The sequence below is a fragment of the Amphiprion ocellaris genome, chromosome 19, assembly GCF_022539595.1.
Source record: "Amphiprion ocellaris isolate individual 3 ecotype Okinawa chromosome 19, ASM2253959v1, whole genome shotgun sequence".
Taxonomy (NCBI): domain Eukaryota; kingdom Metazoa; phylum Chordata; class Actinopteri; family Pomacentridae; genus Amphiprion; species Amphiprion ocellaris.
Window position 1 is genome coordinate 4,090,558 of NC_072784.1, and position 16,506 is coordinate 4,107,063.

General features: G+C 39.7%; 1 protein-coding gene across 1 annotated transcript; it reads left to right on the forward strand.

Annotated features, from left to right (window-relative positions):
- The first annotated feature begins 1,207 nt into the window (after nucleotides 1-1,207).
- On the forward strand, nucleotides 1,208-13,006 carry rad23aa (RAD23 homolog A, nucleotide excision repair protein a). The gene is made up of 9 exons (XM_023270144.3): nucleotides 1,208-1,469; nucleotides 2,329-2,490; nucleotides 2,832-3,034; nucleotides 4,132-4,175; nucleotides 6,116-6,243; nucleotides 7,167-7,254; nucleotides 9,250-9,380; nucleotides 10,185-10,346; nucleotides 10,439-13,006. Exons 1-9 carry the CDS (start codon nucleotides 1,404-1,406, stop codon nucleotides 10,550-10,552), a joined length of 1,098 nt encoding a protein of 365 aa, XP_023125912.2. The 5' UTR covers nucleotides 1,208-1,403; the 3' UTR covers nucleotides 10,553-13,006.
- The last annotated feature ends 3,500 nt before the right edge of the window (nucleotides 13,007-16,506 follow it).

Here is a 16,506-nt window from a genome sequence, read left to right on the forward strand (position 1 = left end):
ATCTGTCATGATTATCTCAACTTAATAAAAAAAACACAATCAAAACAATTTTTGAATAAACTCGTGTTATTATTGTTTAGCTAATTAGACGGTGACATTTTAGTGATATCCAGTCATTTCTTATTAAAAACTGAAACACTAAACGACAAAACCGAGACACAAAGTGACAAAACCAATACACAAAATGACAAAAATGAGACACGAAATGACAAAACCAATAGACAAAATGACAAAACTGAGACCCAAAATGACAAAAACAGACACAAAATGACAAAACCGATACACAAAACAACAAAACTGAGACACAAAAGGTCATGTGATCTGGAATTAACACACTTCCTTGAGGTGTTTTTGTAAGTTGTTCAACTTACACTTTCAAGTTGAAAGTGATTTTTGGACACAGATACAATTTGTTATTGTCCATATAAAATTTGGTATATTGCAAAAAAAATTTAAAAATCTGTCATGATTATCTCAACTTCTCAACTCGCAGGTCCTTCATCCCATCTACAATAAGACTTTACAACATCAGCATCACTGGCTGATGTTAACAAACGGCTCATATCATTACCACCCCAAACCATAAAATTTGCACAGACATTATTGCACTGCTACATCTTTGCACTTTTTCAAGTTTATTTTTTTAAGCCACTTTATACTGCATTGTCTTACAGTGTGTCAATACTGTACTATTTCATCCTCATTTCTTACCCCTGTACATATTGTAAATATTATTACTACTGTTCTATTATTATTTTATTTCTATTACTACGTCTATTGCTACATAAGCTGCTGTAACAATGTGAATTTCCCCTGGCGTAGGGAGAAATAAAGGACTTATCTTCACAAAAAGAACACAATCAAAACATTTTCTGAATAAGCTCATTTTATTATTGTTTAGCTAATAAAAGATGACATTTTACTGATATCCAGTCCTTTTTTTCATCAATAAGTAATTATTTCCATTATAAATAATTATGGGATTTGTAAATACATTGTCATACTTTGAATAAAAATGCATGCAACATACAGACAACACAGTCTTTGGAAAGAAAGAGAATTTAAAAATAAGTAAGTAAATAAATCACCAAGATCCTATCAAAGCCTCAGTGTTTGATGGATTAATTTGCAGGTAATAACAGTATAATAAATCGAGTGGAGCCTGACGGTAGCCATAGTCGCGGACAGCAGAACGAGATCTCGGAGCTTCCAGCGGACTCTCCTCGCCGCACCACCAACTTGTCACCAAAGATGGCGATTTGCTGAGTGCTCATGGATACACACATTTCTCGGCTAGTTGTTATCTCGCCCGAAACGCCGACTTTAAAAGCAAACTAACTGCCCAGCGAGCGACCTTTTCTCCCAATTGAAGCACATCGGACGCAGCGCCAGCCGCCGCTACCATGCAGATCACGCTGAAAACCCTGCAGCAGCAGACTATTCAGATCGAGATAGACCCCGAACAAACGGTAAGTGGCTATCAGCTAACTAGCTTTAGCTCGGAGTGCTAGCTGCGGGACCTGTGTTTTTGCTGTGGGCTGTCTCGTGTGGGACCCATCAGCTTCACTTGCTATTATCACACGACGAACAGCTCGTGTAGTTTTGGTAAAAGAGGGGCCCATTAATCGCTCGTGTTACTAATTTTCATCCCACATGAGACTGCAAAACAACGCGACACCTCACTTGTAATGCTAACTGTGAGCATGCTAACTAGCTAGCTAGCGAGCTAGCTGAGCAGCCCATTCCAAAGTCATCGCGACGCCGCTGTAAACAAATTTCTCACCGTTTCAAGTTTGTGCCGCGGTTACTTGGCAGCTAGTGCTCTTAATAAACTCGTGGTGGGGTTTAGTGTTTAATTCTGAAACTTCTATAATGAACTGAAGCTGTCCACTGCGTTTCGAAATGCTAATGCTTATGACACTGCCAATTACGATTAGCCCTATTGGTGAGATAGTGACTCAGTCTGTTAGCATGCTCACATCTTTGAGGTGTAGCTTTCCAGGCCAAAGTTAAGTGAGCATTAGATGTAGTTACTTCTTTAATGTTGACGTATTACTTACATACTGGAGGTGGATGTCGGTAAAGCGACATTTCGTGCTCATCTAAAAGCTTTGTCATGCTGTGAGATCACCTGGATCTGAAGGAACCGACTGCATGTGGTGCCCTGAACTAACTGCAAAACTGGAGACACCTTTAAAACTTCTCGTGACCGGAAGTAACGTGAAGGAAAGATCTTAAACTGAATATCCATGTTGTGCTAACAAATAAAATCCTTAAGAGAGCATTTGGAAGTGACTGGTGGATCATGGTTGCTCTCTTCTTCACCAGGTGAAGGCCTTGAAAGAGAAGATAGAAGCAGAAAGAGGAAAAGACAACTTTCCTGTATCGGGGCAGAAGCTGATATACGCTGGGAAAATCTTGCAGGATGACACGCCAATTAAGGACTACAAAATTGATGAGAAGAATTTTGTTGTAGTGATGGTGTCCAAGGTAAGATGGCACTGTTACTGCTGTCGGGTGACAGCGGGTTTTGTAGGGTGGCAGTGTGGTTTTTTTTTTGGCTGGTCTAATTAGGGCTATCATGGCCGAAAGAATTCCAGATGATGATGTCCTGACAGAAAGTTTTAAAATAAAAAATCTTTGTTTTTTGCAAATAAATGACTCAAAATTCAATTTTAGAGAGGTACAGAGAGTCTGTAACTGTACTGTATGTTGTTACCATGCTGGGGTATAAACCAGATAGTGACTGATGCTGGACTATTTACAATATTATCTACTGAAACTTCCCTGAAGTCTTTTCGTCTAACGGCAAGTTTGTTTGCGCACACAAGGCTAAGCCCTCAGCTGCAGCCTCGCCGCCCGTCTCAGAAGCGCCCAAGCCCCCTGTACAGGATTCCGGCTCGACATCAACAGCTGCCCCGACCACAAACCCAGCTTCAGCCCCAGCCCCAACCCCAGCAGCTGTCCCCATTCCTCCCGAGGAGGCCAAACAGGAGCCAAGTTCCGCAGCCACAGAACCACAACAACCAGCCAGGTACAGTCTGTTTGTTACATAGAGAGTAAGATTCAGAGTTTTGTAAACAAACACGGCAAATATTCACTGCTCCCTGCTTCTTAAATGTTAGTTAACTGTATGTCTATTGCATTTTTGTTTCTTGTCATCTTTGATTTCTGGGCAAAGAATTGGAAGGATAATAAATTCTGAAAACTACTGTTATTTAGAGTTGATATACAAGACATTTATTATGTCTATGCCATACCCTATAAAATCAAGAGTCAATGCTGTGACTGGGCTTCTCATTCTTAGGTTTTTGTCAGTCGTAGTCATCCAATTTGAATTTCTCTAGGTAGCTCAACTACAAACTGAAATTGTTGGCTGTTATTTCATAAACACGGTTTGCAAGCTGCGTCTGTGCACTTGACCAAAGATGGCTTGTTACAGGAAGAAATGCTGCTCTGTGCTGTTTTTATATTTAAAAAGAGTGAGTGGATTGTTTTGCCAAAAACACCCACAGAGTAAGAAGTCCGTCTCTTTTGCAGTGAATTTTAGAGCAGATTGTCGTCACCGCAACTAGAAAACCACAGAGCTGTCGTTAGTAAAGAATATAGTAAAAGTATTCAAGCAATACAGCAATTAGCTCCCTAAATGTGATTGATTTTGTCCTTTTTTTTAAATCAAGACATAAATGACCTTCAAGTCACACGATGATAGAATATTTCAGTTAAAACACAAGGATCTGCTTTCCCACTGTTTGGTTTGTAGATATGATACAATAATTTTGTTAAAACAATATTAATTATACTGAAGTATGTCTAATAATACTTTTGCTATTTTTTTTTTTAATCTTGTTGCACTCAACGGGTGGATCCTTGACCCAGATATATTTTAATGGAATGAAGGAAAGAACAAGCGGTCAGCCTACAGCATGTTAAATATAGGACCTCGAGTCTTTCAGTAGCTGGGATTCAATCCAATTATACTTATTTACTGTAGCATTATATATTTAATTACACAAATTAGATGCTGATATCTGAATTAACTAGTCAACATCATCTGCTGCTCTGAAATTTTTGCTTTAGAAATGTTGTGCAGGTCGTCTCAGTTCTTTCTTCACCTTTTCTGTTCTGCAGCTCCAGTGGCGGGAGTCAGGGCTTGGATGCTTCCTCAGCGCTTGGTGGGTAACTCATGCTCATAGATTTGTGTCGCATGACAGACAAAAGCCCTTCATAATGCAGAATATTAGATGTTGTTGTCATGTTGTTGAATGTAAACTGTATAACTTTGGACAGTCAGCAGTGCATTTCTTTTCTAAATCCTTGGTTTCTCTGCCAGAAGTTGTTACTGCTGTGAGTTAGGGACTTTACAGGCTACATACCATTTCTATATTTAGGTTCTGACAAAAGCAAGTCATCTCTTGTTGTGCCACAGAGATGGATGGGGATTCCCATTTGGTCCACTCATAAGTTCTATACATACTTAAAGAGGAAGAGTCACGCTGCTATTTAGGACCATGTTGCTTTAAGTTAAGAGCATTTTCTGGTTATTTTATTCTATCCTGTCACACATTTTCTCACTGTGGGCTCATTTTTCCCATCTTTTGTGCATAATAACAAAGTTATAATAAATAGCACAATGCATAAATAACAAAAAAAGAAAAATAATGTTGAATTTCTTTCATTAAAAAAATGTACATTTTCCAAAATGCCCACAGATGTTACAGATACTACGAAAAATGGCAATTCTGCATCATGCAGATATTTTAAACACTGGATTTTAAATTAGTGTCCATTGTTTACTATGTGCTGTGTAAGCACCGCCTTGAGTTCAGCCGAAAAAAAAACAAACTAATCTTTCATTACAATTTTTTTTGTTTACAATTTTAGTTGCAGTTGAGTCACATATGGCTTCTTTGTTGTGGCAAGGAATGCAGAAATTTTAGTTTTTCACCAAATCTGGCCACTACAGATTGTTTTGGGGCAATTTATAAATGAAAAGCAGAATAAAGTGATTTTAATGAAATATCATGATCTAAAGCTGAGATAGGGGTATTTTTTCCAATTGATACTTTTTTTTGGACAATTTCTAGTTCTAAAAACCGTGTAATTTTGGCTGTTTTGTAAAGATAACTTGCCTTCAATCCCACTGGCAGGTTTTGGGGTTCAGACTAGCATTCTTTATTTTTGTAATTTTACGATCTATGTAGAGAAAGATGGATATGTTTCATTTCTCCAGTTATAAATTACTTGGGACACAAAGAGTTTTCTGAAAATTTTGGGTGCAAGTTTCAATAATAAAGGAGTAATTCCCAGAAATTTTACCTCCTTAAGTCTTCAGTGGAGAGCCGGTGAAGCCAGGTCTGTCCTGGCCTGGCTGGAGTGCGGGGCAGGGTCAAGCTGGGCCGGTCTGGGGAACACGTATGAGCACTGAGCCTTTCTGGGGCCCAAACCCTGAGGAAGGGCAGATGGTGCTCGGGATTGAGGACCGTACCCCCATTAACATGAGAAAAGAGAAGAGACAGAGGTGGGGGAACAGGTACCCTCGCTCCTATTTTGGGCAGTGGTGGTGCAACGGTTAAGTCTCTGGACTACTGATCAGAAGGTTAGAGGTTCAAGCCCTGATGTGGCCACTGTTGGGCCCTTAACCCTTTCTGCTCCAGAGGTGCTGTACTGTGGCTGACCCGTCGCTCTGACTCCCCCAATTGGAGAGATATGCTGAAAATCAGAATTTCCCCTCGTGGGATTAATAAGGGATAATAAAATAAAAATTTAAAAAAAATTTTTAAAAAATGGGCTTTAGTTGTCTCAGAGGTACAACAAATTCCTATTCAGGGGTTTTAAAGCATACACATAACATCTGCTAGTGAACTAGAATTCATAAAATCTTGGTTTACTTTGTATTCATGTCAAAATAGGGCCAGGATCAGAGGATGGTGTCATCGGTTGACTGTATGTCTGAGTCACTGAAGTGGTTTCATTTAGAAATGACCTGCTGCATTTAGACACTTTTCACAGGATGAATAATTCAAAAAGCAATTTCCCGTTGGTGCATTCCTGAAGATTTCTCGAATGTAAAACAAGTGTGTAGTTAGTAACCATCTGTGTGTTGTGTTTTCAGTGACTGGAGCCGAGTACGAGGCGATGCTGACAGAGATCATGTCTATGGGCTATGAAAGGGAGCGAGTGGTGGCGGCGCTACGGGCCAGTTTCAACAACCCCCACAGAGCTGTGGAGTACCTCCTCACCGTACGTCTCACACACACTCGGTTACTCTAGCCATTTTAGGAACACTGTTCAGATTCTTCTGCTGAAAGTGGAGCTTTTCACGGAGCTCACAGCTAGGTTGGAAGCCAGTTCTGGTCCAGGAGGAAACTCGCACACTGAAGTGTGACGGCGAAATTTGAGGCACTTAGTCTGAGAATGGATTCTCAGTGATGTAGGAGACAACTAGTATCTAATAGTTCAACGTCTTGCACTTTTATCTGGATGATTTTTGGTGCATTAAGTTTAAACATTATCTTTCTAAAACATAAACTTCATTAATCCTCCTGTTGTCCTCATTTACAGGCACCAAAAAATATTGTTTCCTTGTCTGAAAAAAAGCCAAAAAATTCTCCAAATTTCTGAAAATTTGCAAAACCTTCAGGAAGAAAATTCCAATAATTGCTTACAAGTTTTATTTTTTAAAAAATCCCCCAAATTTGGCAAGAAAAAGCTTCTAAATATTTTCAAAAAATGAGTAAAAATCTTCCAAAAAAATCCTAAATATATCTAAAGTGATTCCATATATATCAGTAAAACTTCTCACATTTTTAACATTTCTTTTTTTCCACCAAAAAATGTTCAAAGATTTCCCAAAAAGTGTTGAAAATGTGGACATCAGAAGTTTCACTGTGAAAATATATTTTTTTTCCCCATTTCAAACTTTAAAACGGGTCAATTTTGACCCGCAGGACGACACAAGGGTTAAGGTCTGCTGCATTGGCCTTCATCAGTTTTGGCTATAATAATAAACTGATAACTGAGATTATTGAAGGATTCATTAATAGACAGTCCTAAATGTGCTGTTAACCAGCTTCCATGGCCCCAATTACTATTATATCTGTGTTGTTGGGCAGCACACAGAAAGTGTGTCTTTGTGATTGACAGTTGTGGTGTTGTGTTTCCAGGGTATCCCCAGCAGCCCAGTGCAGGAAAGTAATCCTCCTGCGCAGGCTCCCGCATCTGGACCCACAGAAGCCCCATCTCTAGCAGAAGGTAGGCCACCCGTCTTTGCTTTGGTTAAAAATAAACACAGAGTCGGGGTTTTCTTGAAGCTTCGGGGGGTTTAGTTGCTGTCTGGGTTTGAAATTTGACGTCATTTTAGTTGTTTTTGATCGCTAACCTTACTGTATTTGTTACACAAAGCTTGAAACGGCAAGGAACGCGGCAAAGTTATGTGATGATTGTCTGTTAGCTACATTACTCAAAAACGGATTTGGATGAAATTTTCAGGGAAGGTCAGGTCAGGTCGGATGATACGGAACGGACTGTATATTCGGATATTCGTCATTAATAGGGCCCGAATATCCGGAGCCCAGAAACTGCTATTCAGGACAGCCCTATTACCTAATGTAAACTTTGGGTTTGTATTAGTTACTGGTCACCTGCACAGACTTCACTTTAGGACAGTGGCCGTGAGGGGAACCTGAGTCTGATATGGGGTTAGCTGGGCTTTGTTGAGGGAAGTGAGCAACTCTCTCTGTTGTGAAAGTGTGATGGATAACAACAGAATAATGACAGAGGGGATTGTTCCTGTCATGAGCCATCAAGTGTTGAAATAGGTCCAAGTTTCAGCAGGACTCCTGGCTAACTTTCCATTCCTAACGCTGGCACTTCCAACTTTGCCCATGTAGAAACCAAGTGATTTCTGGATGTTTTGTATCAGCATAGTTTTTATGTGCAAACTTTCCTCTGAGCCTCTAAGTTAATTTTAAACATTAGTACCAAAATCGTAGTCACTGTTAGTATTTGTTTCATGGTTCACCTATAGCCCTGCATTGTAGTTGAATGTAGAGTGCTACACTTTCTTCTTCGCTGTCTCATTTCTTATCGCTCTGGCTGCACCTGTACTGGTGTCAGGAGTGTCTGAGTTGGACATCTCCCTCTCCACCAGCAGAAAATACTCAGCTATAGGTTGTTTCATCACTGGAACACGGTAACAGGAGGGACTGACTAAGCCAGTTTTCAACCTCAGCGGCTAAATAAGCAGCTGCTTGCACTGCTGGAGAAACACAAATCAGCCTATTGATTATCACAAAATTTTAACTCGCATATGCAACCCTTTTCTTTGCCGTTTGGAGCTTTGTTCAGTAAAGCAGTCATCCAAATGTTGTGAACTGCGTTTATGTACGGTTATCATTGTGTCTGTTTCCTCCTCCTCATCACTGCAGAGTTGGTCTGACTGGCTAACAGCTAAGAGACGCTCCAGTAAAGACATTTAGCCTAAAACCAGAGGTCACCTAACCACATTTTGGAGCTGCAGATCTGGAAAGGTGACACTGGGGGCTCGTAAAAACTCCGGTATCATGCAGAATTTGAGCGTCTGTCTCATACCAGTCGGGCAAATGTTTGTCTAAACACCTATTATTGATCAATAGACTGTCAGCTTCCTTTTCTTTTTGAGAATCCTGTTATGTTGTCTAAATGCCTTTTTAGTTTCTTTTGGCTTAAGCCACTCGGCAAACAAACTTACGCACCACGCCCAAGAGTTTCTATGGTTGGGAAAACCCTGAATGTTATGCATCTTACTCTTTTTCTGTCCGTGTGAAAAAATAAACTCAGCGCTGGTGGCATGTAAACAATGGTGGATTTTACCAGTGCCTTGGGAAAAAATAACTTCCACAGCTTTGTTAGTTGAACAGAAAAGATCCCACATATAAAAGGGACTCGTGGCCTCAGCAAGATGAATGAAGGAAAATAAGTCATGCCAAAAATCTGAGATTATTCCAGAGCATTTAAAGATGAGACTGCAGGAAACGGCAGATAGAACTTCTGAAAATAACTCACCAGCTCACTCATTATGACTCATTAGCTGAACATTTCTCTCTTACCAACTTAAAATAAATTGTTGTCAGACCTGTTAAGTGTCACTAAACCACAAGCCTGGCAGGAAGGAACCGGAAACACTCAACTAAATGTTTCTAAAAGCTGCTATAAATCATTGTTTCAGTTTGTATTTTACTAATGGCCGCCCACTTTCCCCATCACTAGGAGAGAACCCACTTGCATTCCTGCGGACTCAGCCCCAGTTCCTGCACATGAGACAGGCCATCCAGCAGAACCCCGCTCTGCTACCGGCTCTTCTCCAGCAACTAGGCCGGGAGAACCCTCAGCTTCTACAGGTACATGTAGCCTCTACTAGCAGACCAGTTTTAGTGACTTCTGTTCATTAATGATCATCTCTGTTACTAGTCCAGTCTGAAATTGATTTCTTTACTGGGTCAATCTATAATTGAGGGACTTCTGAAGTCCATGGGATAAATCTTGCATACATTTTTATTAAAAGTTTTAAAAAAAAAATGAATATTTTTATGTTCATTATGATCATGTCTTTACAAATTCCATAGTTATTTATTATCGAAACAATCACTTATTAATAAAAAATTACTGGATATCACTAAAACGTCAACTAACCCTTCTAATTAGCTAAACAATAATAAAATGAGCTGATTCAAAAATAGTTTTGATTGTGTTCTTTTTATTAAGTTGAGATAATCATTACAGATGTTTCTTTTTTGGCAATATATCAAATTTTATATGGAAAATAACAAGTTAGCCATTACAAAAACATCTCTTAAGGAAGTGTGTTAATTCCAGATCACATGACCTGCTCCACATGCAAGACTCCAAGACTTTCTGACTTATTTAATATAAAGTAGTGTGTGAGTCAAGTGTGGATTTATGGCATGTCAACAGGTTTACTACAATATCTTTATAAATAACTTTCAATTTTACTCAATTTGCATATATAATATTTAGAATAATCTTTGTGTAAAAATGCCATGTGGTGTTTGGTTATAGGCGGCCATGTTGATTTTAGACCTGAAAACAGCAAAAATGTCAACTATGTTCTAAAAAGTCCCGCTATTATATCTTGACCCTACTGCAGTTAAACGTTTACCTCCGTTTTGTTCCTCCTCCTCCAGCAAATCAGTCAGCATCAGGAGCTGTTCATCCAGATGTTGAACGAGCCGGTGGGTGAGGGGGGAGACGCACCGGAGGTCGGAGAGATGGGGGCAGCGGGGGAGGAGGGCGCCCCCGTCAACTATATCCAGGTTACACCTCAGGAGAAGGAAGCCATTGAAAGGGTGAGTGAAAGACGGCAGATTAGGAATGTGTGGTTTGTTGTGGACGCCTTTCCTGACCATCTCCCCTCTCTGTGTTGCTTCTAACGGAGCAGTTAAAAGCGTTGGGTTTCCCTGAGGCTCTGGTGATCCAGGCCTACTTCGCCTGCGAGAAGAACGAGAACCTGGCGGCCAACTTTCTCCTCAACCAGGGACTGGAAGACGACTGAACGGCGGAGGATCACTGCCTTCCTCCTCCTCCCCTCCTGCCCTCCCCCCTCTTCTCTAGCTCAGCATAAAAGACTGCACCCCTGAAGTTTTACTGTACAGCTACCAACCTCAGCTCAACCCAACAGGAGGGGGAGGAGGGGGAGAGCCAGCGGAGGGGTGGGGGGGGTGGCAGGGCGGCGGGGTGGGAAGGGGAGACGGGGTGGGTTTAGGTTCAAAAGTACACAAAGGCCGTGTGCAGGAAGGTCAGCGTATGGGTGGAAACAAGAAAACAAGAGTGGAAGAATTATAAAATCCACGTGAATTCCAATGGAATGTGTGGGGTTTGTTTAGGGGAGATCTATAATTTGATTTTAGACGCGCTTTGTGAACATTTAGGGAAAGGGGGAGGCGGGGAGGGAGGGATGGGTGAGGGTCTGCAGCGAGAGTGTGTGCTCATGTCTGCGTGTGTGTCCGTGTATGCCTGTGCAGGTGGATGCGATACAGTTTAAGCTGAAAAAAAAAACACAAAAAGTTAATCGATCTTGCATTCTCTAAGTTTGTTAATGCTGTAGCTGGATTGTATGGAAGCACATTCTCCCCCACTGCACTTCGACAACATTATCAGTGTGTGTGCGTGCTTGTGTGTGTGTGTGTGTAACTGCTTGTGTGTACCTCTGTAAGCCTCACTTATGTACGTCCATGAATGAAGTCGGCAGTTGGACTGGACCGTGCTGCCCTCTTTTTTTCTATGTGTCTGACATGATGTTTGCTGGGGGTCTATCAGGCGAAACGGGAACTAAACTGACAAACAAATATCTGGTTACTCTGTTCTCCACTTTGTACCGCCCCTCATCTGTTCTGGCTAAGCTATGGTAGCTCCTGGTGCTAACTAACACTACCGATAAACATGAAGATCTTCTCTTACAGTTTAGAAACAACAACACAGGGAGCCGCCACGTGTCGCTGAGGTCAGTTTAATCTACAATAAATGCAGAGACGGCAACAGAAATGCTTTAACCCTCCTGTTGTGTTCATTTCTTGAGAACAGCAATGGCGTTTCAGGGGCACGTTTAATTACCCAGAAGTGCCAGAAACAAAAAAAATCCAAATAAACATTGTTTATATCTCATTAACTCCATTACTAATCATTTCAATCAATGTTTAGTGAATTGGTGTTCTTTATCTCTCACAGATCACGGTTCAATCACTCACTTTTCAAAGCTTTTTTTAATGTACACTGGAAAGACCTACATATAATTGATTGATGCATCAGAATTTTTTTTTTTATTTTATTCCTCATTTAGAATTTTTTTCTTTTTTTGGAGCAAATTCACACAAGACACCTCTTCTGTTGAGGGTCAAATTGACCTGCCGACTTAAAATCAGCTTTATTTAAGCACTGTTTTTGAACCAGAAATATGTGCAATGAACCTTTTTATGTGTTGATTACACTTACTAAGCCAGGCAGAGGAAGTTTCATACTGAAAAACATACTTTTTAAAAAAGATTTCCTTAAAATGGGTCAATTTGACCTGCAACATAACAGGAGGGTTAAAATTTATTCTGGCAGGTTTATCTTCAACACGGCTCTTCATACATTTGACCCACTGTGGGGCAGAAGTCAGCCAAAGAAATCCCCGGTCAACAGAAATTGGTTGATTGGGGAAAAAAAAGTACCATCTTGTATTCTCTAGATGAGCTAAAATGGCCACAGAGCGTGCTGGCCCTGCTAACCGTATTAGCCTAAAAACTTTCCAAATGAACTTACAGTATTTGCAGCATATGAACTTATTTTATTGAGAATGCTAAGAACAGACTCCAGACCAGCGTACCTATAATCATTTGATTTCTAAAAATACACAACAGTTGAGTCAAGTTACTGTTTTTAGATAAAAAATACTATAAAATGCACCAATGAATTCTTTTAATTTGGAGTTAATGCTCTGTCACTTCCAAATAAGTCAGACCAAGCTTCTTTCTGCCACCAGAAATCATAGATTAATTATGGAATATTACTGATGAAGAGCTTTTCATGTTATGGAAGTAACACCAGTGAGAATTTGGTTGGACTGAACCAACTAGTCCAACCCGAACACCAAGTTTCAGTTTCCTAACTACAAAACCAAAATGATTAAAAGGCCCACAGTGTCAGGTGTTCCTCACAAAAGATAAATCTCTTTGTCCATGCAAGCACCTCTTCTCAGAAGTCTAAATATGACACCTCAACAGATGCATTAAATAACCGACTTAATACTCTTTCTATCATCATACGTTGTACTAACAAGTCTTGAGTGTCTAAAAAGCTTTCTTTTCTTATTATTTGCTTTCTAATGTTGCTATCAGATATGAAGAACAACATAAGGGATCTTAGAAGCAAATCAGTCTACAGGTTCCTTTGGGAGGGAACATACTGTGTTTATTATTCTGATCTGGGGCAAATTGTAGTAGAAAATAAATCGAAACCGTTCAAACTGCTCTGAGTCAATCTGAGTGCTAATAAAGCTTAGATTAAAGGATGCTAAATTTATTTCCCTGTTGGTAGCTGTGTTTCAAGAACGAGTTTGTTGGCATATTTTGAAGTATCACATTTAAAAAAAGTAATTAAAAATGGCAAAATTAACCTCAGTTTTACAGAGTTAATGGAAATAATCAGGGATGGAAACACATTTTTTGGATAAATCTGGCCAAATACTCGGGACTCCTCGTGTTATATGTAGATGCAAACAAATGCGATAAAGTGAGACTTCTGCCAGCTAAAAAACACAATAACAGCTAGACTTCCATGGGGGTCTGCACCAGAGTATCGTCAATTATAGTCTCTTACTTTTTTTCAACATTTCAAAAGTTCTTTTCAAATTTGCTTGACAGTTGTATGGAAACACGGCTACCGTCTAAACCTCCTGGCTCTTCTGTGCTGCCCTGTTAGACCAGTGTTACATTCATGAAGGTCTGAGTGACTTAACTTAGACTTAAATTAACTTCAATTTTGTTGTCTGCCCAAACCAGCGAGTTCATACGAACCTCTTTTCTGAAGTTTACGTGAAGCTAAAGAATTGTATCTGCAGCTGATACGCTACAAAGACAGTAATGCACATGGTTGGAATTGACAGGCGCCGTTGTAACACATCCTCAAAGTGGTCTAGAAAGTAGAGAAATACCATCTGTATGTAATGTTCACATCTATTATTATGCAAAGGAGCATAATCAAGGCTTTAGGCTCAGCTGAGGACGCTGTTAGACTACGTCCACATGGGTCACTGTAGGCTTTTCTGCCCAAACTCTGGGTCTGCACATCGATTCTTCTAAAAGGGTTGGTAGTTTGGATTCCTGTCAGTGGTGTTCATTGGTCCACAAGGTAGAGAAATAGAGTTAAACCTCGATTATACTCCATTGCACCAAAGATATGTAGATGTACTACCCTCTAGTCCACTTGGAGGACATCTACACCATCAGTCAAAAGTTTGGAGACACCGTCTCATTCAGTGGTTTTTAATTATTTTATACATTGTAGATTAAAACTGAAGACATCAAAACTATAGAAGAATACATTTGGAATCATGTAAACAAAAAGGTGTTAATCTTCAGTATTAATTTTCAATGTAGGAAATAATACAAATAATTAAAAAGCACTGAATGAGAAGGTGTGTCCAAGCTTTAGACTGGTAGTGTATGTGTTTGGTATGAGAACGATACTGTCCTTGTAGCATAGTCGCTGTTTGGACACAAATTCTGAAGCTATCGGGGACTGTCAGGTGTGTAAAGTTTAACACTGGCCTTAGACAGACCGACTCTGGAATCTCAGTGGCCAGCCCTCCATCATGTCCACGAACCAAGATTTTTAGCAGTTACAAACTTATATTTAATCCTTGCCCCAGTCCGTTAAACAGTTTCTAAAGCTGCCCCTGATTTTTAGACTAGTTTGGGACCTTAAATTCAACCAGACTGATGCGTACATAAAGAGGAGCAGCAGCTCGTGAGGAGAATCGGACCTGTGAGGAGCACATCTAATCTATCATCACCATCATACTGTATGTGCACATGGGCTAATTATCCACTACAGATTACTGCTTAATGAAGCTTATTATGATGATAACTGCTGACCGGGGCCCTGTTCTTCAAACGTGTGGGGAACTAATCCAAACTGATCTGCTGACATCAGGTGTGTTTGGTTCTTTGGAAGCAGTTTGAGGACTGATCATGGATGAAGTTGTCTTTAACCCTCCTGTTGTCCTCATTTATGGGCACCAAAAAATATTGTTCCTTGTCTGAAAAAAATTTAAAAAAAATTTCCCCAAATTTCTGAAAATTGGCAAAACCATCAGGAAGAAAATTCCAATAATTCTTTAAAAGTTTCCCCTAAAAGTTGCATTTTAAAAAAATCCCCCAAATTTGGCAAGAAAATTCTTGTAAATATTTTCAAAAAATGAGTAAAAATCTTCCAAAAAAATCCTAAGAACATCTAAAGTGATTATATATATATATCAGTAAAACTTCTAATATTTTCTTCAGAACATTCACATAAAAATCAACCAAAATCCAGCGAAATTCACTGGATTTTGGTAGATTTTTTTGTGAATGTTCTTAAACGTTTTTAATATTTCTTTTTTTCCACAAAAAAATGTTCAAAGATTTCCCAAAAATGTTGAAAATGTGAACATCAGAAGTTTCACTGTGAAAATATATTTTTTTCTCCCATTTTTAAACTTTAAAACGGGTCAATTTTGACGTGCAGGACGACACGAGGGGTTAAATGACAGTAGAGCATTGAAACCATGATTACCGGTATGGTGTTCTGATTGCTTTAAATGGTTCGTTAAGACATATAAACACATTTCTACTTGAAAATCAGTTCAGTGATTGGATTAATTCTAAACGGACGTCCCAGACATGATCCAACTTTTCAGGTTTGGACTCCAAAGAATTCAAACATCCAGACTCGTGTGAATTAACCAACATCCTGATCAGAAACACTGAGTAAACCCTGTAAAGAGAGCAGGGCCCTGGTCTGTGGAGTGTGATGTGAGGATGTGTGAATGCGTTGCACCCGTTTTATTTGTACTGCAAAAGGTCAGCTTAATGTGGGTCCATGAACAGATGATAACTGTTGAAGAAAAACAAACTGCAGTCTCATCCTGTATGTGTGAAAGCAGTTTGTACCGATGGCTGTCCTACAGCATCAACACGATCTTAGACTATGCTGTGCTACATTAAATGTCAGCAGTCTTTCAGGCCTCTGACTCTTTGTGCCTTTTTTTTACCATCATCATGGTCATCTTTCTCTCACTGTTAGTCCTTCGAAGTTTTCTGTAGTGGGGTAAGACGACCCAGAACATTTGCAGAGTGTAAAATTTCTAGGGATGGTCAAAGGGTAGGGAGGGGGCCACATGTAAATACAAGGGTGAATAGTGGTTCATTTGCATATGGTTGCTAATCAATAGCAGAGGGTAATACAACAAAGAACAAAAGGTAATTGAATAAAGAGACAACAAAAGGTGAGTGGGAGGTCTGACAGACTAACAAATAACAAAACATGAAAGAATTGTGGATAACTGTGGGAAATGGAATGAAGGAGTGACACTAGAAGGTATCTGTAGCAAAAGGTGTGTTATTTTCTTCATTATGACTGTGTGAATCTTAGACTCACCTGGTCAGGAGGGGCCCTCTGGTGGATTCATTGGGCCCTGCTGGTTCCACTTGCTGCAGATAAAAAGCCAAGAACCTAAATACATAACAAGTAAAACACATTTTTACCCAACCTGAATGTCTTATATAAGAACCAAAGCCCATTCATAAGTAGGCAAACTTAAGGATTTGCACAAGAAACTCAAATTACAAGATGCAACAAAATTTTAGTCTAAGTTAAAACCAAGTTTTCTCATAGTGGCTCCAGTGAGTATTCAGACCCTTCACTTTTTGCATTTAGCACCATTACCCACAATGACCAAGTAAAAATCTGATTTAGAATGATTAGTAC

What these genes read in the sequence shown, in the direction of transcription:
- rad23aa (XM_023270144.3), top strand. Translation starts at nt 1,404, where the DNA reads ATGCAGATCACGCTGAAAACCCTGCAGCAGCAGACTATTCAGATCGAG. An exon ending in GGATGCTTCCTCAGCGCTTG is followed by an intron (nt 4,176 to 6,115) that starts GTGGGTAACTCA and finishes TTGTGTTTTCAG; the next exon opens with TGACTGGAGCCGAGTACGAG. An exon ending in AGAAGGAAGCCATTGAAAGG is followed by an intron (nt 10,347 to 10,438) that starts GTGAGTGAAAGA and finishes CTAACGGAGCAG; the next exon opens with TTAAAAGCGTTGGGTTTCCC.